This window comes from Varanus komodoensis, unplaced genomic scaffold (genome assembly GCF_004798865.1).
Source record: "Varanus komodoensis strain SLA01 unplaced genomic scaffold, ASM479886v1 scaffold4, whole genome shotgun sequence".
Classification (NCBI taxonomy): Eukaryota; Metazoa; Chordata; class Lepidosauria; order Squamata; family Varanidae; genus Varanus; species Varanus komodoensis.
The window spans coordinates 8,214,011-8,233,105 of record NW_025335941.1 but is presented as its reverse complement, the minus strand read 5'-3'; the positions used below and the strand labels follow the sequence as shown (position 1 = coordinate 8,233,105).

Here is a 19,095-nt window from a genome sequence, read left to right as displayed (position 1 = left end):
GCTTCTCTCTCTACTGTAACCACACCTTTTTTCCAAGTCACTGGGTTTTTTTTCCCCCCCGGCTCCCCTGGAAATCACTTTTCATATTCTCCAACAACTCTTCTCTTCATTCTGACAACCACCAACTGCCCCTCAAAATGCTCAAGAGACACACTGGAGCAGCTGTCATTTTTTTATCACCCTTTTTAAGAAAAAGTTTTTGCACATGAGATTTGTTCAATTATTTTCAACATTTTAATTGCCAATCCAAGTGATACATGGGTGTGCAACTCATACTATCCCTAATGTGCAGCTCTGCCTCAACAATGCCCCAAATAGAGTCTTTATACAAAGTACAGGAGGCACCATTCATAGGCAATGATAAAGCAAGGCTGCAAACAAGTTAACTTGTTGCTTTGCTTCTCATTTAACAGCTGGAAAGCTGGCATGTGAAGCAAAGCCATTAGCCTGGAACACAGAATGGAGAGGCGAGCATAAACAGGTTGCTTACTTGTAGTTCTTCAAGTGGTGATCTGTACATTCAAACATAGGGGCTCTACACCTCCACCAAACCTCAATTTGGGAAGCTTCCATAGCTGAGAAGTTTTGGCACCATCACCAAAACTCACCATCACCTTGTATGCCACTATCAGGTTCCTGACCATTCCCTTAGTTTGCCAGAATGGCTAATTGTGGCCTCAGAACGGAGGAGTGTTGATACCTAATTTGAAACAAGTGCCATTCACACCCCTTTACGTGTGACCACGATACCGTGATTATTCAAAGTATTACAGTTACATGTAAGCAGCCTGTTTTTCTTCTCCATGGTGTGTATGCCTTACACATATAGGAGACTTATGGGAGACTGACAAGCTGACTTCCTGGAGGCAGGTCCTTGTCACTGTTGTAGAATGAAGAAAGAGCACCACTCAACCAAACCCCAGTCCAGTCTGGCCCAAAATCCAGCAAAGTCTAGTAAAAATGCATGGTTCTAACCATGTAGCCACTCAACACAGCTCAGTTCCATTCAAAACGCACATGGCTTCTGGTATGGCAATTTCTGTCAAATAAATACATTACGGTGAGTCCTCATCTACCTTATTCACCAGATCTGGCACCATGCAACTTCTGGCTCATCCCCAAAGTCAAAATGACCATGAAAGATCAACATTTTGAATCGATTCAGGACATTTGAGGTAGGCATGACAGATACTCACAAAAGAGGACTTCCAGAACTGCTTCAGAAAGTGGCAAGAGCATTGGGATAAATGTGTTCAAAGTGAGGGGGAGTATTTTGAGGAGGATTAATGGCAATGTGTCTTTTACTGTTTTTTTTTAATTTAAACATTCACCATATTTTTTGATCACACCTCATATATAATCACTTCTCACTAAGGTACAGTAAATGCACTAACATAACATTACTACTTCAAACTTAATTCATTTCAGGAAGCCATATTTGCTGTTTAAGTTCATCAAAATGGGTATTGTTTAGGGTTTAGGAATGAATGAATTCACTTTCCGCTATTTCTAATAGGCAAAACTGATTCAGTCTTTAAACAATTTAGAGTTCAAACAGCATCCTAAAACAAATTAAGTTTGAAGTATGGGGCATGACTGTAGATGTAATTATATGCACTGTGTATTAATTTTTCCCACTGTATTTCAATAATACTAAATATATGAACTTTGCAACTTACATACCTAAACCATTAAAGAAATGAAAACTTTAACTGCTCACCTCAAGTTTTGTGGTGCTTCACCAAACAAACTGCAAATTTCTCTAATTTGTTTTAATGCAGGAATGACCCATTTGTCATTTGTGCGAAGCTCTTCTATAAAACGATCTATCCACTGTATTTTTTGTGTATCTCGATCCTGAAAAGTTAAATATTTTATTACAGAATGCAGCAGACTAGAAGTTTTCAGGAAGTCTGTTAATTTCTGGCTCCCTGTTTTAATCATTATGTCACAGTTTGGCACTAGCAATGTGTATTGAAATGTAGGTCTATGGGACCAGCTGACAGTTTAGTCAAAACTAACAAACTTTTTCCCACTTTTTGTGTTTAACCTTACAGGATAGCTGGCAGAATACCAAGATGAATATTCCAATTATAATAAAGTTCTTTCCCCAATACCCCAAACTATAAAACAGAAAGAAACAATCAGAAGGCTCATTCATGTAACACTGAACTACAGTTAATTTACAAGTCAACCAACCTGGTGGTAATGGCTTGGGTTAGGATATATTTTATAAATTAAATTATATATATTTTTTATACTTTAAAACAAGATATATTTTACCTGTGAACAACTATAATCTAAGATTTTAATGTGTGCACTGAGAGCCTGGTCCATGATATCAACAGGAACATCATCACTATGTGCTAAATTCCATAGAAGATTCAGTACTTTGTGAGCCATCACACCATCTTTGTCATCTTCTGCAAGACGACGAATTAGTTCAAGTAGCTTTTCACGCTGCTTTTTGCTTGCATTTGTCCAACTTGCCTACAAAACAAAGAGAAACCGTCATTAAAAATCAACAGACCTACAAATCAATGGTAATGTAAAGGTGTCATATTAATAAAATGCTATTTAGGAAAGTTCTTATTTTAAAGTACAATTTAAATAGACTAGACATGTATAAATCGTCTACCCTTTCCAGAAATACTGATTAAGATACCAGCACTGAACGGTTTATCAAAAATGGGAAGACCCACGGTATTTTAGATAATTTTACAAGACCTCTCTTGAATGAATTTGTAATCAGGGTATTAATTATGCTGACTATATTTCACAATACTAAGAAATAACAGAAAGCTGGAATGAAAAGCCCTTTCTTGATTTAGAATGAATTCATGAATTTTATTTCAGGTGAAGGGCAAAAATAGTATTAAAGCAAGTTTTGTTTCTATTTTTACATAACTGTCAAATCTAACATTTTCTAAGAATCTAAGATTCAAGCCTAACTAGCTGCAGATTTATCTTCACTGGCTTTTATCCATGAACTAGTTATATGCACACAAACCACTGATGGGATTTTAAGCAGAAACTGAATTCTGGATTATAGTCACCATAGCAGAGGTTTCTATGTAAGCCAAGTGTGAATTATTTGTTTAATTAAAATGTATAATTTGATATAGTTGGGAAACAAACTCCAATTATGTTCTAGCTAAATAATCTACAACTTTAATAACTATCCGTATTTCCCATAAGATCAATTATTTGGATTTTTTTAACACTTAAGTAGCACTTTGGTCTCAAGGTGTAAGAAACTTAGCAAAAAGTACGTCAGTTTGCCTAATCAAAGTATTTTCTCTGTTATTTCCTTAGAGTAATACTTATGTTCTGCTCTATCTTTATGACTCTGATGAATGACAGAAGTAGATAGTTCAGTTACCTTAAAACAATCAAACAGATGGTCAAGCTGTTCAGGAGAGAAATCCCAGGCCAATTTTGCAAGAAGGTCATGTACATTCTTCACAATGGCTTCATGTTTCCCTGCCTTGATAAGAAATAATATTTACAGCAATTGTGGTTATCACTACACCAAGGTATCACTGTTCCAAATATCTTATACTTCTATTACAACCATTTGCCCGTAAGGTGTCCCACAAAGAGTAAATCACATGCACTTGGAGTGGCATTAAAATATTTCACATAATTCTTATTCACAGACTATGCAAAGAAAAGGTATGGCAGAACACTACTCCAAGAGGTTTTCAATCTACATTAAATGTAGGAAAAGAACAGAAGAGGGAGAAATAGAAATATTTGTAAGCAGGAGGAAGAATATGATTAAATTACATATATATTGCCTTCATTACATTAAGGCAGGGTGCCCACACCCCCAGGAGGTCCTCAAAAAGGAAGGCTGTCTTGTGATTTGCCAGAATTGACAGATTGCAACATTTTTTACCAAAAATTTATCCCAAAACTAAATTATTATTATTATTTTGGTTGCATTTGCATTCAGTTCTTTGTCAATCAAAAGAAAATCTAGGAATTGCCTGAATCCACAGGCAGACTTGCAGATCACATCAACATGAAAGTCCACATTTTGACAAAATCATGAACGAGACGCAGGAACAAAGAAGTCATTGAATTTTCACACTTGGGACTGATTTTACTGTTTACATTTTTCCCCCTAATTGATCAATTTATATTTGAATTTTATACACAGAGTTAAAAGCTTCTTCTTAGTCCAGTCTGTTTGTCCATGTACTGTACATGGTTCAATTTGCGGTTCAAAAATTAGAAAACTGACTATCTTCAATGTGGTATTATTTTTGTAGGGGATGTGAATGTAAATTAAATATTTTCTAGGGGTGTGGGGCACAGAAAAGGTTGGGAACCACTGCATTAAGGTACAGCATCTAGGAGAGGATCCAGAGGTTTTCTGGAAAAGAGGAGTTTTAAGGAGAATAGGGAAACAGGACAGTCTGAAGTCAGATTCAGGCATAAAGGACAGCAATGAGAATAGATGACTTCAGAAAGCAGGGGTCTTGAATGACTGAGTTTGGTGAAACTGTTAAAACTAAGTCTGCTAGAGCTAAGGAGGTACATCCTCTGTTCTTTGTGAATTCCCTTAAGAAAGTTAGGGTGATGGATAATCTGATCATTCTGTACCTATTTACAGAGCGTCATCTTATAAACAAACAACTTATAGTGCTTTAAGAATATTAGACACTGAAAAGTAAGAATGACTATAGGTAAGTTTAGTTTAAAGGCCTGAAGTATAAATACTGTCCATCTTTGCCTGTCACAGGGAAACGATGCAGAAGTACTAGCATTTTACCTCGCTGACCAGCACCAACTCTGGCAATCCCAAGTGGTTCTTTTGCACCTTTGATGATCTGCCTATACCTATCATCATCCCTCACTGCTTTAATATTTTGCCTCCTTTTTTGCTCAAATTCAATGCACCCACTCTGATCTGCCTTTTCTTTTTTTCACTATGCTTCCACTCCACTGGTGCCTCCTCCTACTCTTCTTTCTCTTCTGTTTAACTCTAAATTTTGTTAGGAAATCAGACACAAAATTTTAGCTCCAAAGGCAATAAATTAAACATCAATGGAACATGACTAGCGCAGTTTGAAAAGCCAAAAAATTTCAGCTCAGTCCACTTCTCAATCACTTAAACTAATTCTAAAAAAACTGAGTAATTGCACCTTCTTTGTGTACTTGGCACTTTACAGAGTACAAGAAAGCAAGTATCCTAATCAAGGAGTGTATGATCTAAAATCTAACCCAGGGAAAAAGAAAAAAAGGAGGAAGGAAGTGAAGGAAGTGTTAAACAGAAAATGATTGTTTCTGCTACACATGCTTAGGCTTAGTTACAATATTAGATGCAGTAGGTCAGTAAGAGCTGAAATAAATTTATCATATTTTATTATATTTGATGACACAAGATAAATTGTACCAATAACATAATGAAACTTTCTTGGGTCATTTATATTAATTTCTTTTGCCAGGTAACACAATATTTGTGTACTAAGTAAAAGTTTGTATTTGCCACAGAACAATGTAGTTTAATAATCATGTGATTCATAGAAAGAATGGTAAATTCTTTAACACCCATAGTTTAATAGTTTAACACCTATACCAGAGTACAATAAATGGCTTAAACTCCAAATGAGACTTATTGTTACTATTATTATTATTCATTACATTTCTCTACCACCCGAAGTTCTCTGGGTGTTACAACATTACATCACCAATCCAGATTACAACCAGTCCAGACTCTACTTAGCTTCTGAGATTAGACAGGATTAGACCCTTCAGGCTACATGGAAGTGCACTCATGTGCTCTTTCTCTCTATGTGGGTGGGTGGGAGTGATGCGTGTGCAGGTGATACAAAATAAAATTATAGCTGTTCAGTCTTTACCTGGGCAGCCCAAATGTTATCAAGGTCTTGCAGAGTGAGAGCCTTTTCTTTGATGACAAAACGAAGAATTTTCTCTAATTTTTCTACATATTGAGGTTGATGTAGACTATCCCTTAACACAATTGATAAGATGTTATTCTGTTGGATCCATTCCTACAATTTAAAAGATGGCAAAACTTATTAAACATAAAATAAAAACATGGTTGTTCCATTTGTGTTTATTTCATCTGACAGCAAGTAACACATTATAAAACCCTCAAATGGAACTAAACATTTTTATAACAGTGTGAACCAAGGGGTTCTAATACTGGCCACCACAGTCTATCTGTTCTGTAAGAAAACTTCTCAACCAATTATTCCAGTTTTCACATCATTCAAATGCTGTGTATACATGTAGCTGATACTACAATAACCAAGAACCAGTTATGCAATCAACCTGCCCATGGTCTAGATTCTGATATCCAACATAATATGGTTGTGTAGTTTTGACAGATGCTTCAACTGTTCTTTCCAAGAGCAGAGATATGAGAGCAACATCTTGAACACAGATGTTGCATGAAAGCACAACTTAGTCTATACATTTCTCCAACAACCTTGCCTTTTTCTTTAAAGTCTGCACTTAGCACTTTTTTGTCCCTATAACACTACAACACTAGATTTGAGCTTAAAATATAAAATACATGCTACTATCAAAGTTTTCTGCTCCAATGAATTACTATGAGTTTTATAACCCTTGAGGTAACCTCTTCAGTAGTAACACCAAAATTAATGATCTCCTTGAAAACTTGTAGGAAACTTTTTTAACATCAAGACATTTAATGAAGAATGTTTTGTTTGCAAGCCTTTAGTTCTAAAGTTTTGGTCATTTGCTACACCTGTCTCTTCATTAGCTATTTTGAATTTAATTTTATATGGTTCTTAAACTATCTTTGGGATTAGCATTCTTTAAAAACAGTAAGTCATTAAAAGATAATTATATAAGCCACTGTCTCTTTCTATCGGCTGAAAAGTATAATATGGACACAACTACATCAAAATCAAATTGTTATGAAAAAGGCACTTTGCAATTAAGATGCAAAATTACTGAAATAGATTTGAACCATATAACTGCAACTGAACTTACTGCCATTCTTTCTGCTGTAAGCCATTCTTCCTCTTCAGGATTGCCATGTCGATGGGTATAATATGACACACTAGATATTACCTTGTTAACTTCATTTAGTGCATTCATTTTCCCATTGAAAGATGAAATTTGCAATAATCTGTGGAGAAATATATGCATAAGAAAAGCACAACAGGACACACACACACACACACCTGTATGCTATTGTTGTTGTTACTGTTGTATTTTTAATTGTGTTTCAACACATTTGTTTTATTATTGTTTTAATGAAGCTTATTTGTGACTATATGCTGCTCTTAGTTCCATTTTTCTTGATAGAAAGGGAGGGTCCAAATCAAATCAACTCAGTCAACTCAAATCAAATCAGAATAAATGAAATTACAACAGACAACAGTCTTACCTAAGTATCATTTTTAATCTAAATATTTCTAAGTTTTTTACAGTGTCCTCTTGCCCTGGAACTCTTGAGGCTAAGTTCTTTAGAGATTTGATTATCATAGACAAAGCATCATTTTTGGCTTCATTCTTGGCTTCTTTTTTCAGTTCATCATCAGTTAAGTTTTCTAAAAACTGTGGAACCATTTCTATAACTGGAAGGAAGTATTTCTTCACTGTATGCAGTGTTAGAAACTCGTAGCACTGTCCAAATGGCCTGAGGAGGGAAAAATATTGTAAAGGTAAAACTGACTCAAAATAGTTTTTCAGGTTAAACTTAACAGAAAAATAAATGCTGCACTTTGGAGAGTTCAATGAAAGTAAAAATCATCAATCTAATGAATACCAAGTCAAAATACTCCCATTTCATCACCCCATTTGCAGAATGGATTTCTGTTTTCTGGGTTGCATGCTCAAAATTCACCTGTATTGGAACTCCTCTTGGCAGTCCCCACTGCCCTTATGGTTTCCTAAAGTATCTACAATGTTAAATGTGACACAATGTCACTCTTACAGCATCTTCTGGGGTTATCCCCCCACCCATCCTCTTTAAAAAAAAATGCCATTATTCCCTAGAAGCCCTTATCACAGCAATACCACATCATCACATAGCATTGCTTCAGAGGGCTCGTAAAGGAGAAAATTGATAGATCTTTTGCCTGACGATCTTCTGGCTATAGAAAGATAATAACACATAAATGTTAGATTGAAAACTATGAGGAAAGATAGCCAGAAATGATGTAGAATAGGCACTTCAGCAACAGTAATCAGTATATCAAGTTTTTAATATACCAAACAGACAAGGTATTGCAAGAACAAGTAATCTTCAATGTTTGAGCCTCTGGATTCTTAACAAAATGCCTTCAGCTGATCTGTATGCACCTCTCATCCAAGTACACCAGAGGAAACAAGATCTCCAAAATAAAGTTCTTTACGTTCATACAGATACAGCACTGCATCCGAAAAGGAAGTGTGACTGCATAGTATGTCTGTAATACTCTCTCTTGCCCCAAGTCAAAGAATACAATCCAGATCTACAAACTATTTTCCATATAAAAACCAACACTACTGTTATCAAAATCAGGAAATCAGTTCCAGGAAACTGCTGAAATTTCACAACTTTGTTCCTTGTCATATTACCATATCTTCCTAAACAATGTAACTGCAAATTAAGATAAACTACTGAATAGCTGATCATGCTTGATCAAAACAAAACTGAGATCTCATTAAAATTTTGTGCTGCAGCTAATTTGCATGTTAAATATTAAAAATATATAAATTTGATCTAGACTGAAAATCTTTAGTTCAATTTTTTAAACTGATTTTTTTGTTTTTTGGGGGGGTTTTTTTTGGTAAAGCTGCTGAAGGAGATACACCTCGATTAGTTACAAAGAAAGTAAACCGATGTTGCAAGTTGTCAGATTTAATCAATAAGTTAATCTCACCACAATAACTGAATTACACTTTTCAATAATGATAAAAGTTGGCATTAGCATGTACTATTAAGAAACTAGAAGACCTCTGAAGCTAGTATTTGGACTTAAAGCTCACCAAAATGATACCTGCTCTGTTTTGTTTCCTTTTCATGAACATTAAAAAATTTGGATTTTAGCTAGTGGTGGCTTCTATTAGGAGATAATGTTTTGGTCTTTAGCACATTGTAGCATCTAACTTTTAATGATCTTCCATCTACTCACTTAGGTCCCCCTTTGTTAAAAGCTGCTCTCAAGAGATGAGAAGCAGAATGGGATATGGGACAGATGACTCTAACAGGCAGCAGTAATCACCAAAAATTAGATGCCTTTACTTGTGTGAAAGCACTCCACACTCATTCAAAGCCACTACTGGAAACAACCCATTATCTGAATGAAGACACCTACTTTCACTTTCTTAGAAGTTGAAAAAATTCAAGACTGGACAAAAACTGAAGTTTTCTACACATTTTGAAAAGAGGGCAAATATACATACATAAAATTGCACCTGTGCCAAAGTCCATCCTAAAAAAGATGCTTGAATTAACCTGAGGAATTTGTTGCTTATTCAGTTGACATGTCCCAAATACAGCCTTAGAAAAAGAACTTACTTGATGAGAGCTGCAATAATCTGAACATTCAGTGCTGATCCACTCATAAAACGATCATGTAGGATTTGAAACCCATTTAATGTGCCAAACTTGTTGATGAGATCTACTAGCCAACCCTGTAAAACAATTTTTCCTGCTTTACAAGTAATTTCTACTACCAAACATATTTATGTTGCAAAAAAACCCACAAACCCTCTATATATTTTTGCTTGGAATTAGAACCTTTTAACCATGATAGTTCTCTTACATGTTCTTACTACTATCCTTTAACTTTTCAATTAGTTTATGTTTTGAAGAGCTATGTACCAGGAACTTAGAGTTTTAGAAAATAATATTACTATCTTGAGACAAAATGAATATTTCCTTTTATGTCAGAAGCCAGAAGGGAAGAATGTAACTGTGCAATAATGATTTCATATGCAGAGAACAAAAGAGGCTCCCTTGAAGCTTCCCACCATACAATTTGAGCTCCTACCCTGCAAGACTCTCTAGAAGAAGGTTTTATAGCAAACATAGAAATGTGTACATTACAACAAATTCAAAATATATGAATGTTGTGAATTCTAACTTGTGGGACTGGTAGAGCTGTGCACTTGCAGTTGCATTAATAACTGTTAATGATATTCAGGTTTTACTTTTACCCAGGATTTTCAACCAACTTCAAATTCTGGATGAGCGAGAACCAGAGTTAACCTCAGTATTAACCAGAGTTAGAACTGGTCAAAGCTAATTTCAGTGAAGACCTAACAAATGAAGCTGATTAAGGCTGATGGGAGAAGAATGAATAAAATTTATCTAAGAAAAGAATGGTGAGGATGGTCAATCTTATGACTCACTCCATCAACCAAAAGCTGAAGATTGCTAAGTGTTACTTATGCATCAGTCTCTGAACACTCCACAGACATCTTTTGCTCTGGTTCCTTAAAGATGAATTTTGATTCAAACTACGGATATTCCAGAAATGCATGCAAACAAAATGATCAGGTTCCAATGCTGTAATTTTATAAAGTTAGCCAAGTGAATTTCACTGGGAATAGCTAAAACAAAATAGCAGCATAGGCTGAAGTGTTCTGCCCTCAAGCACTATAACATGATACTGGATGTGCAGAAAGTTCATATTTACAATGTAGAGGGAAGATGTGTTACCAAACTGTAACATGGAGAAAGTGTCGAAGGTTGCACAGGTATCAGAGATTCAAAATGTATTTTGGTGCTGCCTTGCATAGTTTTCTGACTAGCCACAATGCAGGCTGTAGCAAAAGGTTTAGTAAGCGCTAATGTCTTTATGACTAAACACATATTGTACTAATAATGAATAAAAGCTGTTTCTGCTTCACTGATTTTCTCTATTTCTACATTAGCCAACACTGAAAAGTCAACCCAAAACTCCTGGAAGCTGCTGTCCAGAGGTGTTAACATGAGGATGTTCAAAGATGCAGAGTTCAAAATTTCAACCAACACACCTTGGGTGACCTTGGGTCTGGGGGACGTGCATAAAGTTCATCTTCAGCCAGCTGAACTCCAGCAGGGACAGTTTCAGAGGGACGTGTACCATTATAAAGATGAAATTTGCAATGAGGATTTAAGGCCATTGCAAGTAGTTCAAGAAGGGGAAACCAATCTTGGGCTAGCTTTGCTACGCAGAGTTCAACTAGGCGGTGGGTGTTGTTAATGATACATCTCTGTTAAGAAAAAATAGTTCAATAGTTTTGGTTGATACTGAAATCCCAACTTAAAACAGCTTTTTACAGTAAAGAACATCATTAAAACATTTGTTTGTTGTTGTTGTTTGTGAGCCGCCCTGAGGCTTTGTTGCAATGGGGCGGCATAGAAATGTTTTAAATAAATAAATTTATTTCTTTAAAATCATTTAAGAATAGACAGTAAGAACTTCACCATAAATGAGTAAGGAGTCAGTTTTTCCAGGAGTCACAGGCAATAAAATTTGTTTTGAACATACTAAGATTGCTGATATCAGATAATTACATGAACAGGAAGCTAATGAAAACTTACATGAATCTCAAATTTCCAACCACTCACTGCTTCATCTGTAAGGATTTTTGTGAAAGAGATTGTTAGCCCATCTCGAAAAAATCGCTGACATGCTTCACTTTTAACATCAAGACCTGTGTGAAAAAAATCAGTAAATTAATTAGGTTGCCATGGAAAATCTGTCACAGCATGCCACACACAGAAAAGCATTCACTATTTGGTTTTGAAAAGCAGTTTCCCAATGCACTAGGAACTAAGCTGTAAGGATGTATTATACCTTAGCTGCATTGCAAACATTATAAGCCAATTCCTGTGGTTGATTTTTCTGTGAATATTTCTATCATTCAGGATAGCTACAAATAACTCCGAAAACTGCAGCTCTTGACTCAGTTTGCAGGATGCAACCACCCATCATGGGTGATAGGTGGGCAGTTGTGTTACATGAAACTAGATGGCTTCATACAGCATAGCCTGTTCACAGCCAACAAGCCACCTCTACAACTCATAGCTGATATTAGAGGTTGTTGGATTCAAGTTGGGTTGTTGTGTCATACTCAGGTGACTGATCCCTCTGTGGTTGTGAGAAGTAACCTACTTAGAAAGAGCAGTAAACCCCCCTGTCACACTTACTGACTTCAACTAGGACACTAACAGTGTCAGCTAACTCATGCCAAGTGACATAGTGGAATGATCCAAGTGGAATGATCCAGGTGACCCCACCCCCCCATGATTCCTACCACTCGCCCCATCAAGAGATCATTTTTGGTAATCTTTGACTTGACAGGCACCTCAAAGTGCCCAAGTAACACCACAAGCAACAACCTTCCCCTTTTCAGTACAAAAAATGTATTTCATTTTTTTTCATTTAACTTTTTTCAGTTGCATTTGCATGGATCCAAAATGGCAAGCATCACTCAGGGATTGGCTGGTGTTAGGGAGAAATGTTGCTGTTAAAGATTGTAAAGAGTTTTTCACTTTGCTGTCTCTTAACAGCCGCTGAAATGTGAGCTCTCAAGTGAAAGCAAAACCAGAAGGGATATTTGCTCACAAAAGAGGGTGGAGATTTGATCATTTCTAAGGGAGCTGGACCTGATTCTGGGCAGATTCCTCACATTTTTCCACCCTTTCATGAGGCTCTAGGATCTCAAGAAAGTAGAAAGGTACAAACCAAGTCTTTTATAAGACCACAAAAGTTTGTCAGCTAGTTGTCAAAATTTTGGTTCCTCATGAAAGGGTTGCTTTAAGATGGATACCCATTTTTTTTGACAGAGACCTATGCACTCATACCTCCCCTTGGGGGGGAAAAATGCTTCACCCTGTCATGAAACCCCTTGCAAAGTGGTTGGGATTTTGAGAACAAGCTGCCAAAAATCTGTATTCCTATAGAGCAGGGATGGAACTCATGCTTTTCTACTTTCCAGGACAGCTGGAATCTGAGGAGTAAGTGGGAAAGTTAGATGAAACTGAAAAAAATCAGTTCCCCCCCCCCCCAACCCGAGAACTCTAGAGGATTATCCCACAAAGGGAGTGATCTGCTCACATAGAATGCAACAACATACAGTTTAATAGCAACCCGAACTCAATCCTGAATATGGGTTTTCATGTTGTGTGAACCTAGTCAATAGGTGATAAAGCTGAATCAAACCATGTGCTTTTTTTCTCCATGTGCTTTATTCTCTTAAGTTTCATTTTTCAACTTACCTTTTTTACTAAGCTCAATAGCAGCTTCAAGAAGAACTTCTAACTCTCCTTTAGGCAATACAGGAACAACCCATCGAGGTCTAAAGAAAAAGATCAGAATACAGTATTTCAATTTTACACAAAATCTGAACTTTGCTTATAAGTTTCACCTTACACCTGAAAAGTATAAGCCACAAATTAGAACTCTGCATAAGGAACATCTGGGAAACTTATTTCTTCACAGTCCTTTGTGTGCTAAGCATTTCATATTTTAGTTTTTTAAATCCTAAAATAAGGCATCTCAGAATGCCAAGAGACATTAATTGAACAGCTTAAAGTTATAACTTGTTATAATCAGAAAAGTGCGAAAGACCTTTCAAGTAATTACCTGTTAATCATGTCATCCAATTTGGCCAAGTCAGTGTGTGGAAATGCAGGCTCTTCATCTTCAAGTTGTGGTGGAGCATCACCTTGACCCTGCTCATCAGGGGGGGTAGCTGGGGAATTCTCATTTGAAGAATCAGGTGAGGAAGTCTGAATCAGAAATTACATAATTAAATGAACCATTCAAATCCAATAATTATTTCTTAACTGTTGAACTAGCAATGCTACATGCACTTAAACCAAACTAGTATTTCCCACTAATATATCCTATTTCCGTATGTAAAAGATCTGATAGTTTACCCAGCTTTTTTAATGAAAGAATGATGTTTTCCTGTTTCTAATGACCTTCAAGGGTAGATCTGCTTTTTGTTCCCCATACCCCTTTTCAAAGATGCACTTCTCTTTCTCCCCAATCCCAATGCAACACAAAACATTTCATATGTCTCTCATTTTATCTATTTATTCTAGGTTTGTATAATTTTAATTTTGTATTCCTTGCAGAATACTAGTTTTAATGCCACTTCTCTAAACTTCTTCTGAAATCAAAGTAATCAGAGGCTTTAACATGGTCCCTACTTCTCGGTCTTAACTCTTACGATTAAAAAGTGTGAACAGTTTAAGGCCCCTGCATAATCTAACACATGAAATAGCACAGGTGCTATCTACCATACTGGAAACTTTCTATAAAGCTCGGGGTCTGTCAAAACTAATCTGACAATTGAACAAGCAGTTTGTATTGTGAGTATGCTCCAAAGTAAAAGCAGCAACAGGGGAAAGTTTCTGTTCCTAGTTGCATCAATGATTCCTGACAAGGTTTATATTGCTTTAATGTAGGTGAATTGTTTTTATATTTACCATAGTCTTTAGATCCTTAGGCTACTGTTTTGATTTTTAAAGAACTTCAGTCTGTAACATTTTAATAATCTTCCCACAACTTGGGGGAACAACACTTTCACAAGCTAGTACAAAATCCAAACTTAAATTGCTACTAGTTCAGGTAACAAGCCCTCATGGATACAGATACACAAATCTATTTGCTTAGGACAGGAGCATAATGTTAATCCATGTGGCAAGTTCTTAAATATTATTCTCTCTTTCATTACTTTAACATGTCAGTGTAGTAAAAAAAAATCAGTTAAGTGATAGGAGAGACTGCTTCCACTGGAGGCTCTAAAGTGAAGCTAAATCAGCAGGACACTGATCCAGTTATCTTTTTTTATTTAGCAAAACTGAAGTGCACCAAGCTACTCTTTTAATATGCATACAAGTAGTGTAAGTGGGTGACACATAATGTAAAACCAATTTTGTTCATTTGTGTACAATAACTACCAAATCTTAAGTGCTGGATTGCATATTTTTGAGTTACTATTTGAGGTCCCAATCTAATCTTGAAACATTTCAGCCTGTTTTATACAAGTAAGCAATGGTATGATTTTCCTCCACCAGAAGGCCAAATAATACTTGTAATACAAGTATTAATGTATTGCAGGGGTGGGCAAAGTGTGGCTCACCAAAGGTTTTGGCTTACAGCTCCCAACAACCCTAACCAGCATAGCCAATGGTGAAGAATCATGGGAACTGTAGGCCAAAACAACTGGAGGGTTACAAACAACTCTCCCTAGGGCAGTGTAAAAAAGAAACAATTTAAGGCACTGTACATGTAGGTATCTGCACTTGAGGCATATACATAATTGTAGTATATGATTACTGAGAGCAAGTAAGAACCTATCTGTGTACAAACACACATATAATATTTTGCATACTAAAATACATAGATATGGTTTAACAACAAGCTCATTGCACTTCAACAGAGATTTTACAACTGTATTTGTATTCTAGTAAACATACTGAAAGAACTACTATTGTACAAATTTCCAATTTTTTGCTGGAACCAGTATAAATACATACATCTATATACAGGAGAAAAACATTTAAAAGCTGATTTCCTTGATGTTTTAAAATGTTTTTGGTTACAAATAGCTGTGCCTAGATGTTATGAGAGTAACCACGAAGACCTTAACTATGGAGACATGTTTTAACAGCATTTCACTTCAATTTCAGCAATGGTTCTATTAACTGAACTTCTATTCTAATAAACCTATTGAAAGAACTATGAGTAGGGATTCACAATTTCCTTGTTCTTGCTGGCATCAGTATGATAACACAGCATACCTGATTCTGCTGCAGAGGAGGCTGGGACTGTCCATCAGGAGCCTGGCCCTGGCTGTCATTCCCTCCTACTGGAGAGCCACGGGTCGTGGCTGTCATACTCGAAACAGGGCAGATTTTTGCAATCTTGTCTGCTTATGTAGTTGTTGAGAGAGAAAAACTTATAGTCCGCTTAATAAAGTTGAAGTACCAGCATATGTCTGTTTTAAAAAGCTCCAACTCAAGAACAAGCCATCTTGCAGAGACCATTGCATAACCTGAAAAAGACATATCAAGTATCACACTGATTTTGTTTTAAATTACTATTATTAATAATAAAAATCCTAAACTTTGACTTGAACATGAAAAGAGTCATACAGTCCTAGTACATTCACATCCATAAATCCACAGAATCACACAGTTTAGGCAACTTAGCCCTCTAGAGGTTAAACTATGAGGCTAATGGAACTTATTTCATGAGGGATCATTCTTGCGACTCCATATTCACCTTTCACTTCTCTCGGGATAGCAAACTGCCTTCAGCCTTCAAGAAAGCACTTTGGAACTCTATCAGCAGCATTATATACAAAGAAAAGGATATTTAGCCTGCATGCTGTGGCCCTTTTTAATTGCTTTTATAGATGTTTAATTCATTATGTTTTAATTGGTTTTAATTGTTGTATTCTGTTAATATGTTTTATGCATTGTAAATCATCTAGGGAGGCCTCAGCAATTATCGGTGGCCTATAAATTCATGTAAATAAATAAATAAAAATATTGTGCCACCATGGTACATCTGAAAAGCTAAACCATGGCCATTGTTACCAGGAGTGTCTTCACTCAAACTGTGTATTTCAAATGATACACAAGTGAATTATGTAAAAGCTCTATAGCTAGGATTTTGACAATAGAATGACTGAGGATGTGTGTTCTAATGACAATCTGATATATATGCACGTAAGATTAAAGTATGAGCTCTTGGGAGACAGCACACTCACTTCCAGTGTGCCCACTAATTAGTATGGGTTGTTCAGTTCATACTTCTGACATATAAACTGGGTTATTCACTTGTTCAGTCTGACAGTACAATAAGGAAATCATAGCTCTAGATGGATCACTGAAACAGTACCAATACCAATATTAAAAATCTGCAATCCAGCACACACCAACCTGGTGTACAATTATCTCTCTTTAACTAAAGCATGCTTGTGAACAAAAATGCTTACTAATGAAACTCGCCATTGGAATTAAGAAGAACTGCCTTCTTAATTCAGTTTACCATTTTAAAAGTACTACAAGAACTAGTACTTTTGGGTAAGTCACCAAATAAATATAACATGGTATAAAAGAATTACAATTAATCAACAGCAACTGCAGGATGACAACCACCAAACATCTGAATAATATACCTGTGTCTGCAACCTCGTTAATTTTATAGTATGGAATCACTTGTGTTTAACAATGAACAAATCTTGTCCAACTTGTCTTTTAGTTCCACAACTACATTTAATTAATAAAGCCCAGCATCAGCATATTGTAACCCTTAGCTTTGAGCTACCATTTACAGTTTTCTAGATTTGCCTGAACTATAGATCCTATTTGCATGGTAAATATTACCCACCACGGTTTGTTTAAGCCAGTGAGCTGCAATGCATGCTAGGCTGCTTTTCATTACTCAAGCCACATCTTCTCACGCCGTGTGAATGTGGGGATTCTACAATATGTGAGGGTTGCTTGTTGGGTTATGTGAGGGCTGTTTAAACCTCACATAACATACAGTGCTTGGGCTCAGACGATACAACAAGCTGTGCCTTGAGTATTCAAAGCAGCTGTCAGCATAGACCGCCTGCCTGTATTTTCCCTTCAGAGGACCATGCAAAAGCTAAAATAACAGCTCATAGCTTCCTGCTGCTACTACGTCCTTCCTAGTTGGGGCAGGTGTTATATAAAAAGGAATACCCTGAGTGCCTCTAAAAATGTGACTACCTAGTATCTGCTATGGTCTTCCCAGTTGCAATATATTGCTACGAAAGTTGGACCATAAGGAAGGCTGAGCGCCGAAGAATTGAGGCCTTTGAATTGTGCTGGTGGAGACTCCTGCAAGTCCCTTGGACAGCAAGGCGATCAAACCGGTCAGTCCTAGAGGAGATCAACCCTGACTGCTCTTTAGAAGGCCAGATCCTGAAGATGAAACTCAAATACTTTGGCCACCTAATGAGAAGGAAGGAATCCCTGGAGAAGAGCCTAATGCTGGGAACAATTGATGGCAAAAGAAGAAGGGGACCACCGAGAATGAGGTGGCTAGATGGAGTCACTGAAGCAGTCAGCGTGAGCTTAAGAGGACTCCGGGGGATGATGGAGGACAGGAAGGCCTGGCGGAATGTTGTCCATGGGGTTGCAATGGGTCGGACACAACTTCGCGACTAACAACAAGTATAAAGCAGTTAAAGACACACATACTGTGGACTAATGCAAAACAACCAGTCCATAGGTATGAACTCAATCCTTCAGAGTTACTATTCCCATCAGAATACACTTAATGAGTGAGGGTAGTTGTAATGATTTAAAGTGTTATGAGACTGTGTAACTTTAAATGTTGGTATGTTTCAGAAGGGCAAGGCTGCTAAAAGAGGGAGATGAGGGAGTGAGGATTGCTTGGGAACTGAAAGTGTATGGACAGAATTTGGAAGTCTGAGAGAGAGAGAGAGAGAGAGAGGGAGGGAGGGAGGGAGGGAGGGAGGGAGAGAGAGAGAGAGAGAGAATTCTCCAGAATTTGAGCAGGCAGTCATCTCTTTAAAATCCTAATTAGTTCTGTGGAAGGTATTTAGGATTCCTAAGGACAAAGAGAAGTAAGTAGAATACTTAGAGAGCATATTAATGACTAAAGAGAGACAAAACCTAATGTTTCCAGGTACTTTAAGGGTGTGAGAGACAGAAATTAACAGAAACCTGAGTGCAGGAGAGAAAGGGTGATCTGTGTGAGGAGCTTTTGTGAAGACAAAGAGTGATATATCTCAGTCAGAAGTAGTTATTATACACTGTTTTATTTTCTAAGAAAATATGTTACAAAACATATTGAGACCAATGCACTTCTTGTACAAATAAAGTTTTATTTTATTCATTGTTAACTCAGCATCATAGGCTGTTTATCAGTGTCTCATCCTCAGGACCACATAGTCCAATGAAGGAGCCTCACAATTTGGGTATAATACTGTGGGAGGTTGATTAATAAGCCTGGAATTAAAATTCCTGGAGGCAGCATTAAATATCATGAGAATTAAAGACAGACCACATCCAAATAAGGAAAGGAAAAAGCCAAATCAGGCAAATTCAAACTTTAAACATTAGTATAGTTAGAGACTATCTTTACTGAACACATA

At 36.6% G+C, this 19,095-nt stretch overlaps 1 protein-coding gene across 3 annotated transcripts in view; it reads right to left on the bottom strand.

The window, feature by feature from the left end:
* Positions 1-19,095, bottom strand: part of USP9X (ubiquitin specific peptidase 9 X-linked) — a 94,104-nt gene that overhangs the window by 55,834 nt on the left and 19,175 nt on the right. For 2 of the 3 annotated variants that reach the window (XM_044442142.1, XM_044442141.1), the window contains 12 exons: positions 15,740-15,993; positions 13,572-13,717; positions 13,205-13,284; positions 11,525-11,637; positions 10,975-11,193; positions 9,512-9,627; positions 7,394-7,645; positions 6,994-7,132; positions 5,871-6,023; positions 3,383-3,487; positions 2,284-2,490; positions 1,721-1,857 (listed from right to left, as the gene is read on the bottom strand). In XM_044442142.1, coding sequence (XP_044298077.1) covers positions 1,721-1,857; positions 2,284-2,490; positions 3,383-3,487; positions 5,871-6,023; positions 6,994-7,132; positions 7,394-7,645; positions 9,512-9,627; positions 10,975-11,193; positions 11,525-11,637; positions 13,205-13,284; positions 13,572-13,717; positions 15,740-15,835 — 1,763 coding nt within the window. In that variant the 5' untranslated portion in view covers positions 15,836-15,993. Of the gene's footprint in view, positions 1-1,720; positions 1,858-2,283; positions 2,491-3,382; positions 3,488-5,870; positions 6,024-6,993; positions 7,133-7,393; positions 7,646-9,511; positions 9,628-10,974; positions 11,194-11,524; positions 11,638-13,204; positions 13,285-13,571; positions 13,718-15,739; positions 15,994-19,095 lie in introns of those variants that run through there. The other variant, XM_044442143.1, reaches the window with a different exon arrangement.